Consider the following 10,786-nt stretch of genomic DNA (forward strand, 5'->3'; position numbering starts at 1 on the left):
GCCTCCTGTCTGATCTACCATCCTCTTGTCTCTCCTCACTGCAGTCTATTCTTCATTCCTCTGCCCGTATTATCTTCCTACAGGAATACTCTGGGCATGTCACTCCCCACCTCAGAAACCTCCAGTGGTTGCCTAACAACCTTTGCCTGAAGCAAAAACTCCTCCTTCTTGGCTTCAAAGCTCTCCATCACCTTGCCCCCTCCTACCTCATCTCCCCTCTCTCCTTCTACAGCCCACCCCAAACACTCCTCTCCTTTGCCCCTAACCTCATCACGGTGCATCATTTTTACCTGTCCCACCATTAACTCCTGGCCCACATCCTACCACTGACGTGGAATGCCTTCCCTCCTCATAGCTGCCAAACTAACTCTCTTCAAAGTCTTACTGAGCTCACCTCCTCCAGGAAGCCTTCCCAGACTGAACCCTCCCTTTCCCTCTGCCCCTCCTCCCCTCTTCATTACCCCTACTCCCTCTGCTCTGCCCCCTTCCCTCCCCACAACACTTGGGTATAAATGTATAATTATAATAATATTTATTATATATTATTTATTACTCTATTTTATTGGTGATACATAAAATATCTATGATTCTATTTATCTATTTTGATGCTATTGATGCCTTACTAGTTGTTTTGTTTTGCTGTATGTCTCCCCCTTTTAGACTGTAAGCCAGTTGTTGGGCAGGGATTGTCTCTATATGTTGCTGAATTGTACATTCCAAATGCTTAGTATAGTGCTCTGCACACAGTAAGTGCTCAATAAATATGATTGAATGAACAAATGAATGCAGAGCACTGTACTTAGCACTTTGGAGAGTACGGTATAACAATGGGTAGACATGTTCCCTGCCCACGGTGAGCTTACAGACTAGAGGGAGAGACAGACATTGATATAAATAAATTATGGAGACGTACATTATTACTGTGGGGCTTGAGAAAGAACGAATAAAGGGTGCAAATGCAAGGGTGCCTCAGAAGGGAAAGGGAGTGGAGGAAATGAGGGTTTAATCAGAAAAGGACTCTTGGAGGAGATGTGCCTTCAATAAGGCTTTGCAGGTGGGGAGCATGCCCATCTGTTGAACATAGAGAGGGAGGGGTGTTCCAGACCAGAGGAAAGATGTGAGTGAGAAGTCAGTGGCAAGATAGATGAGATTGAGACACATGAGCAGGCTGTACTAGAGGAGAGATGTGTGCAGCCAGGGCTGTAGTTGGAAAGGAGCAAGGTCAGGTAGGAGGAGATAATATGGCTGAGTTCTTTCAATTTAAAGCCCATGGTAAGGATATTCTGTTTGATGCAGAGGTAGCTGGCAGCCACTGGAGGTTCTTGAGGAGTGGGAAAATATGGACAGAATGTTTTTGTATGATCCAGGCAGCAGACTGGACTGGAGTGGGGAGAAACAGGAGGAAAGGGGGCCTGTCAGCAAGGGGGCTCATATAGTAATCAAGCAGGATAGGAGAAATGCTTGGGATAGCATGGTAACAGTTTGGATGGAGAGGAAAGGGCTATCCTTCCCATCCCTCAATAGAAAACCATGCTATTAACCTGGACTCCGTCCTTTCTTTGTGTCAAATTCTATTGGTTATTCCTCCACAACATTTTCAGGATTTGCCCCTTATCTATCCAATCTTCCATCAGGCACCTGTCACATCCTGCACTCATTCCACATCAGTCTCTTGCCTTCTCATATCTCCCATCTCTTGTCCATATTTCAGTTTGAATTAATGTTTCTAAAATATCATCCTAAACGTGTATTTCCACTTCTTAAAAAACCTCCAGTGATTGCCCATTGCTCTCATATCAAGCAGTAATGCCTGACAATCATCTGTAAGGTCCTCGATCAGCTCTGTGCCTTCTACTTATCCACTCTCTTCTCCCACTACATACCAGCTTGCACTCATCATTCCTCTCTAGCTAACCTCTTCACTGTATCTTGATCTTGCGTTCTCAGACTGGAAGTATATCCCTCTTCATATCTGAGAACTTCAGCTCTGGGCATCTTCAAAGCACTTCTGAAATCACATTCTATCCAGGAGAATTCCCAATTCATAATCTCCCTTCTTATTCAGCACTTTTGTGGCACTTAAGTGTAAAGAATGCCCTGTACACTTGTGTATGAATTATTAGACTCTACTACCTCCTGTGACCAGAAATTGTTTGTCTTTCACCCTCACTAGGCTGTAAGCTCCTTGACCGCAGACATCATGTCTACTAACTTTATTGTATGCTCCCAAGTGCTTAGCATAGTGCTCTGAACACAGATTCTCAGTGAAATTTTACTGAGTGACTCTTCCAAGGTGGCTTCTATCTATTATATTCTCCTCATATACTGATTATATTCTCCTCTTAAACCTACTGCACTTGTTTAAACCCTAAAATAGTGCCAGTAGTATTAACAGATAGAGGAGAAGAATGCCAGAGGTATGGCCTATGGGAGACTCAGGGAGAGAACTTGATGATAAAAACTGATCTGGTAGGGCCCATCAGACTTCTGCTGCTAACTCCCCTAGAACCCTCTTCACAACTATAGAGTCATTCATCAAAACAGATTGCCTAGACATAGGACTATGATACAAATATTTACCTATCAGGCATAGCAAGAAAAATATGCTTGTCATATAAACGCTACATACCTAAATAGAAAAGTTTGCAAAGAAACTGATTGATTGTCTAGCTCTTATATTAAGTTTTAGTCTTTATCTTAAATCTATAGGCAGGTACCTGGTCCAGGGCTAGAATCTCCCTTTTTCATTACTATGGATCATTAGAGTAATCTTCCTCATGGCTAGTGAGTTTTATGCCATTAAGCGTATTTGGTTCACTAAATCCTTTTTTTAATCAGATGTCAAAGAAGCCACCAGAGACCCATTGAGTCTTTTAGATTCATGCAAATTACTTTGCCACCTTTATGCAGAGAAGGTTTTCATTTACTTTACTAAATATTTGATGGGTCTCAGCTGGGAGTTCTTTCTGTGAACAGTGAAATTCTTTTCTGAATGTTAGAGTAGTCTCATTCATACAGTGTGAGTAAAGTGCGCAAACGACTTTGGGAAACTTGAATCTTTGATGGCTCAACATTACCTATTCTTCAGGATTTGATATGGAGTGTGAGCAATACCAAAAGGGACTGTAATTTCCAAGTAGTTAGAAAATTGAAGCTATTCTTGTCTATAGCAAATGACTTGCCTTTCTTTATCCATGGAAAGTCTCTCTGCGTAGTACCTTAGAAAAAATAAAAGATCCTCTTCTCTGGTCATTGTTTTAGATATCCAGATTGAAATGACTCTGGTCTGCTTCTCAGACCAGGTAAAATAGGACTGACTAGCTTTTATGGTCACCCAATTTTAACAACCAGATGAGAGGGAGGGAGGAACTCAATGGAGCAGTGAATAGGTCTTGGCAAAGGGAAACCAGGTTTGTGTTGAGAGGTAGCAAGGATATTCACATCCCACTTGTTGCTAGCCCTAGTCTTAATGATAATAATAAAGCACTTACTATGTGCCAAGCTGGAGTAGGCATAAAATAATCAGTGTCTTTCCTGAATATCAATTCCAGAGTAGAGCCAGTGGCATTTTTGAAATGCATAGTGGGCCTAGGAACAGTACAAGTAGAGAATCTGAATTACAAAATTTGGGTAACAGAGTGCATTTATAGAGCTGTCTCACTTTGGGACAGAAGTGGTGAGATTCTGGTTGGATGAGTTAGATGAAAAATGATAAAGACTATTTATGCACTGTCAGGAGCTCCACTAACTTTTCAAAATGATCTGATTAGGACCTAAAGTGAAATTTAACAAATAAGGATAGTAAATTTACTTCTTTAAATGCTTATGGACTTTTTGTACTAGGCCATAAGCCAAGCCCCATTTTATAGTTTACTGTTGCACCTTAGCGAACCCATCAAAGCTATATAATTATGTCCTTTTTTTTACTTTGGCAAGTGATAATTAGCATTGCTAGTAAGTCACAATATCGTCATTAATTAAAGGCTAAGACAACAAAAGGGGGACCTAGAATGTAGATGAATCTTTAGTTGTTTTTCATCCTGAGTAATTAAGCTTAATTATGCCAATATTATTATGACTGATTATGAAATCTATTTTAAAATGGGCATTTTACAGAAGCCTGGGCTCAAGTATTTGGCTCTTGCCATTGATTGAATTGAATAGGGGATTATTTGTGACAGGAAATATGAATGAGATCTGTTCTTATACACCACGATTCATCTAAAGACTATAAATTGTAAATCCATGAGGTTTCCTGTTTCATTGGATTTTTCATTTACACTTCTTCAGATATAATTAAATGAGAAACTAATTTTAATGTATGCATGGTGGCTTCTTAGGTCAGATATTGGCAGATGTGAACTAAGAAGCCACCACGCATGTATTAAAATTGGTTTCTCATTTAATTATCTCTGAAAAAATGAAAATGAAAAATCCAGTGAAACAGGAAGCCTTGTGGATTTCATATTTACAGTCTTTAGATAAATGGTGGTGTATAAGAACAGATCTCATTCATATTTCCTGTCACAAATACCCCTTACAGTTCAATCAATGACAAGAACCAAATACAGTATATTTGAGCCCAGGGTTCTATAAAATGCCTATTTTTAAATATTTCATAATAAGCATGATAATAAATGTGTCATAACTGTGTGAAGAACATCTCTGGTAGTAATCATCAGGCTGAAATGTAAAAGTGGTTAAAAGAGTAATATTTTTCCAATTATTCAAAACAAGTCTTTTCTTTCATTTCATAGGGTATCTGTACCACGACCACTGCATTTTTACACTTCTTTTTCTTGGCTTCATTCTGTTGGGTTTTGACAGAAGCTTGGCAGTCATATATGGCTGTAACAGGAAAAATTCGAACCCGACTCATAAGGAAACGCTTTTTGTGCCTTGGATGGGGTAAGCATATTAAAAATACCTTTTTCAAGTTATCTAAATTGAATTTTTAAGATGATATTGTAAAGCTAGAGAAAAATTATACCAGCCCAAATAATTTCTGAAAGCAATTTTGTATTAGGTTTGGCTAATTCAGACTGGAATCCTGAATGTGGCACTGGTTTTGTCAGTTTCAAAATGTGAAACGTATTAAATTGCTCAAACTGTTAGGTGTTTGTGGACGAAAATGTGCATATGCTGAAAGGAAAATTCCCCTTGCCAGATTTTTCTCAAAATTTCTATGGTCCCTTGGACAAAACATTACTGACAGCAGAGTGTATGACTGGGACTCAGGCACATGGACATTTCCAGTTCTATCACAAGCAGAAGTACAACTGGTGTGGCTCAATATGGATTTTGAGTGAAAGTTCCATTTCTATATTTCATCACACTGAAACATTCATATTAAGTAATGTGGTTTCCTAGCTCTACATTTTCTATAAATCAGTACAATCCACTCCTCTCCATACCCACTAATCCCCAACAATAGGGAAAAAAACGAAAAACAAACACTGGCTCTCTGTGCTCTCAATTTGCTTTAAATCAATTTCAAAGAGAGTGGTAACCTAGCAACAACATAGCCACACACCGGTCTGAAAACACATTTTTCCCTATGGTACTATCCTATTGGAAGGTGAAAATTTGCAATGGAACTAGGCTTTGTACAATGACACCTCCCCCTCAATATTTTTCTGTTTTGGAGTCCTTGGCTTCAAAGAGGCATAAGGTCTTAATCCAACAGTAACCATTGTTTGTGTTTTTTCCAGGGTTACCAGCATTAGTGGTGGCAATATCAGTAGGCTTTACCAGGACAAAAGGATATGGCACTGATCACTAGTAAGTCCGGTTCCCAAGGATAAATCATGGGCCTAATTTATTAAACTGTTGAATGGATCCAATTAGCAAGCTTCCTTAATACTAATGACTCATTTGGAGTGGGGTTTGGGAGAATTTGTAACAGGCAAAGACAGCCATCTGTTGGCTCTCAGCAATGGCCCAGCTTAGGTTTCTACCCTAGCTGAGCTACCTGCATGGGGACTTTGGTCCCTCTGGCTCCTTACACTAAGGGCAGAGCAGTGTATCAACCTTAGGGCAAAGTCATTCTACCTGAATCCATGCACAATTGGGTGGCTAGATGATCATCTCAAAACAGTTTTATTTTATGGCTTGTCCCTTTAGAAACCAACATGGCATTCTCAGAATAAATCCCATTTATGTGCGATATATGGTATCCTGACAATGGTAGCTTGTGAAAATGGTCAAGTTTCTTGTCCCCTTGAAGCTCCCCCATGAAAGTGGACAGTTATGCTTCCTTTTGTAAGTTATTTCCTGGTGTGTTCCACTGAGCATGTGGACAAAGCTTCACTTTACAGCTGTATTTGAGTCCTTCAGCATGATTTTAAAGTATGCTATTGCTGGCTCGACTATTGCTTTGTAACAATCCTTACAACAATTCTAATTTTGAAGTTTTATACAGGGAGGAGACATTTTAAAAGGCCTCCCCTGCTCTGAAGCAATTTAACAGATTACTCTGCCCAGAAATCTTCAAGTATGTTGGCAGGATTTCCCTTTCCTCTGGGCTTCTTTTCTAGCTTACATCTGCCTCTGTACTCTTTAAGCATATCACATGGGCAAGATACAGACCAGACCTATTTTGGGGTTCCACTATGCAATTCGCGAACTGGTATCTATACCTAAAAGTTTTTGTGGGCTATAAAAGTCAATTTCAATCTATTTTAGAATCTAATCATTGAAATAAACAGATGTATTTTTTTATATGCAAATCATATCTTCCATGCATTTTCTCAGTATGCTAGAAAATTATAACATGAGAGCATGCAAAATGTAGGAGGACTACTGGGCTACTTTTAAATAATTTCCTTCAAGTACCTCAAAATGCTTAAAGAAGAGCAGGTAGATAGCATGTTAAAGTTTCACAGACAAGCTGTCTGCTAAAAATTGTATTTAATACATTTTGTAACCAGTGAAAAATACCATTTTTTGAAAAACTTAAGGAAACTTTGAAAAATATCTCAATCAACTAATGGTATTTACTGTGTGCAGAGTACTGTACTAAGTCTTGAGAGAGTACATTACAGTTGATAGACATGATTCCTGTCCACAAAGACAGTGGGGGAGGCAGACATCAAAACCAATTACATATAAACATCATAGTTTAAGGATAGGCACATTAAGTGTTCTGGGAGTGGAGTTGAGTATCAGAATGCTTGCATAGGTGACATAGAAGGAAGGGAGAGTGTGGTGGTAGATAATATGTTAGGGAAGGCTTCCTGGTGGAGATATGATTATTATTATTATCATTATTATTATTATCTTTGTTAAGCATGTGCTGAGCACTGTTCTAAGTGCTGAGGTAGATACAAGGTAATCAAATTATCCCATGTGGGATTCACAGTTTTAATCCCCATTTTACAAATGAGGTAACTGAGACACAGAGAAGTTAAGAGGCTTGCCCAAAGTCTTATGGTAGGCTTGAAAATAGGGATAGATGGTCTGTCAGATATGAAGGTGGGATAAGGTATGAGCAAGGGACAACAAGTAGATTCATGATAAAGTGTGCAGGTTAGGTTCTACTGGACTGAGGATAGGTAGGAAGGAGAGAGCATATTGAGTTCTTTAAAGCCAAAGGTGAGGAGTTTCTGCTTTATGCAGAGTTGGATGAACATTTATTGGAGGTTTTTACAGAGTGGGGAGAAATGTGTGATCCCAACAGAAAAGTGAAGCCAGAACTTTGACGGTAGACTGGAGATGAAGAAATAGCAAGGGGGCTGATGCAGTTGTGGAAGCAGGATATGAGCATATGACAAATCACTTTGACCACTGTGATGGAAAGTTTGGATGGAGAGGAAGGGCGATTTCAAGAAATGTTGTGGAGGTACAACCAACAGGATTTTTAAACAGGTCTAATATGTGGATTGACTGAGAAAGAGATTTAGAATATTATTCCAAAGTTGTGAGCTTGGGAGTCAGGAAGGATGGTGATATAATTAACAGTGATTGGTACATGTCTAAAACTGAGCTCCTTATCTTCCCTCCCAAATCCTGTCCTGTCCCTGACCTCCCTGTCACTATGGACAGCATGACCATCCTTCCCGTCTCACAGGCCCACAACCTTGGTGTCATCCCTGACTCAGCTCTCTCATTCACCCCACACATCCAATCTGTCACCAACACCTGCCGGCCTCCCCTTTACACGGTCACCAAGATCTGCTCTTTCCTCTCCATCCAAACTGCTATCGTGCTGGTACAAGCTCTCATAATATCCCGACTGGATTATTGTGTCAGCCTCCTCTCAGATCTCCCTTCCTCCTGTCTCTTCCCACTCCAGTCTATTCCTTATTCCGCTGTCTGGATCATATTCCTACAGAAACACTCTGGGCATGTCACTCCTCTCCTCAAAAACCTCCAGTGGTTGCCTATCAACCTTCGCATGAAACAAAAACTCCTCACTCTTGGCTTCAAAGCTCTCCATCACTTTGTCCCCTCCAACTCACCTCCCTTCTCTCTTTCTACTGCCTATTCCGTACACTCCACTCCTCTGCCACTTACCTCCTCACTGTCCCCCATTCACGCCTGTCCCACCATCGACCCCTGGCCCATGTCCTACCACTGTCCTGGAATGCCCCCCCTCACGTCCGCCAAAACTAACTCTCTTTCCCTCTTCGAAGCCCTACTGAGAGCTCACCTCCTCCAAGAGGCCTTCCCAGATTGAGCCCCCCCTTTCCCTCTGCTCCCCCTCCCCACTTCTCTCTGTTCCTCCCCCTTCCCCTCCCCTCAGCACTGTGCTCATTTGTATATATTACCCTATTTATTTTGTTAATGAGGTGTACATGCCCTTGATTCTATTTATCTTGATAATGTTGTCTTGTTTTTATGTTGTGTTTTGCTTTGCTGTCTGTCCTCCGCTTAGACTGTCAGCCCATCATTGAGCAGGGACTGTCTCTATCTGTTGCCAAATTGAACATTCCAAACGCTTAATACAGTGCTCTGCACATAGTAAGCGCTCAATAAATACTATTGAATTAATTAATTAATTAATGAACAGGGAGGACAGGATTTCATTGGGAAGATGTGGAGCTCTGTTTTGGACATGTTAAGTCTGAGTTGTCGAGGGTCATCCAAGTACAGATGTCCTGAAGGCAGAAAGAGATGGAAGATTGCTGGGAAGGGGAGAAGTAGGGGCTGGCAAAGTTGATTTGAGTCATCCATAATTGAAGCATGGGAGTGGCTATGAATGAAGAATAAGAGGAGACCTAGAACTGAGCCTTGAGGCACCTCCAACAGTTGCTGGTTAGAGGCTGAAGAGGACCCAGCCAGAGACCAAGAAGGAGTGTCCAGAGTGGTAGAAGGACACTTCTCTGAAAGTTTGTAACATTTGTCCCAAAACTTTGATGTGCTGTAAAGAGTATAGTCATAAAATGGAACTGCCATTTTAGTAAGAATTATGGCATTGCTGATGGAATGCTTCAATTCCAAGCTTTTCCACTTACATTATTTTGCTTGTACCTATGAAATTTTTCAGAAACTCGGGGAAGGGGCAAGAGAAACTGAATTTATTTGCATTACTCTCATAGTTTATTGCTCATTGTTAATTTTTGTTAGTCCTTATCTAATGTTCTTTCCAGCTGCTGGCTGTCTCTTGAAGGAGGACTACTCTATGCTTTTGTCGGGCCCGCAGCTGCTGTGGTCTTGGTAAATATCAAACTCATTTTCTCACTTTACTTTGTTTTTAACCTGAGAAGATGAGTTTGTGGGAATTAGTTCATAAGCAGTTTTGTATTCATTCCATTCCATATTATTTTGATTGGACCAAATGCTAAACAATAGGACACTTGAAATGTAAAACATTTTTTACTACGAATCCTGGATTTTAATCAAGAGTTAATGTCATGGTCTGCTGAGGGATGTATTGAATCATTGGATCTAGCATTTCATCATTTAGAAGTTCTAAAGTTTTAAAGGTTTGTTTTTGTTGTTGTTTTATCTGTGCCTGTCTATAGACTTGTGGTCTAAATATCTCTCTTCAGGGGCCCCCAGAGCCTATTAACAGTAATAGCAGGAGTAAAGACACTTGTTAAACACAAAAGCATTTGGGAATTTACTTTACAAACCTTTAGATATCCCTCAAATATTTGCCTCAAAAGCAGCTAAAAATATGAATGTCTCTTCTATTATAAATTTGCCTCTCTAAATGAGGACATCTAAATTTACCAGTTCCAAATCTCCTTTCTCCAATAAATCTTGGAAGAGAGGAAGGAAAGACACATCCTGGAGGATTAAATGCAGAGGTTCATATCTCTGTACAATTAGGTTTCTAATTAGAAAATTATACCATGGTATCTACAATGACTCCTTCAATAAATTAGAAGAAAATGATCCTTCCCCATCATTCTACTCTGTGACTTTTAGCTTTTCAATTCTCAAATATGATCGCGTAAAGAAGGTTAAAATGATTCCAGATGTATAGAGGAGACTGTTAAGTAGGGTCACTAGAAAAAAACAGTCACAATTCCTTACACTTGTAGAATTTTAACAGAATACTGAATCTCAAACAAAGATTCACAGGGTCTTTGAACGTCACAGGTATATAACAAGGAGGTCACTACAGAGGCACCCTTACAGGAGTAAAGGAAAGAAGAAATTCCTTTGTCCCTCCTAATAATAATAATAGTAATAATGATGGCATTTATTAAGTGCTTACTATGTGCATAGCACTGTTCTAAGCATTATCTTCTCTGATGTTACCATTTACTATAGGAAATGGATTAAAGACTGGTTGCATTTGGGATGAAGTGAAAGTTTAATGGCACCTCTTCAAAGC

At 39.9% G+C, this 10,786-nt stretch overlaps 1 protein-coding gene across 4 annotated transcripts in view; it reads left to right on the top strand.

Moving 5' to 3' along the window:
* Positions 1-10,786, top strand: part of ADGRB3 (adhesion G protein-coupled receptor B3) — a 688,563-nt gene that overhangs the window by 604,275 nt on the left and 73,502 nt on the right. For all 4 annotated transcript variants that reach the window (XM_029069998.2, XM_029069995.2, XM_039912307.1 and 1 more), the window contains exons 21-23: positions 4,758-4,908; positions 5,712-5,781; positions 9,591-9,657. In XM_029069998.2, coding sequence (XP_028925831.1) covers positions 4,758-4,908; positions 5,712-5,781; positions 9,591-9,657 — 288 coding nt within the window. The remainder of the gene's footprint in view (positions 1-4,757; positions 4,909-5,711; positions 5,782-9,590; positions 9,658-10,786) is intronic.

Source organism: Ornithorhynchus anatinus, chromosome 1, assembly GCF_004115215.2.
Source record: "Ornithorhynchus anatinus isolate Pmale09 chromosome 1, mOrnAna1.pri.v4, whole genome shotgun sequence".
Taxonomy (NCBI): domain Eukaryota; kingdom Metazoa; phylum Chordata; class Mammalia; order Monotremata; family Ornithorhynchidae; genus Ornithorhynchus; species Ornithorhynchus anatinus.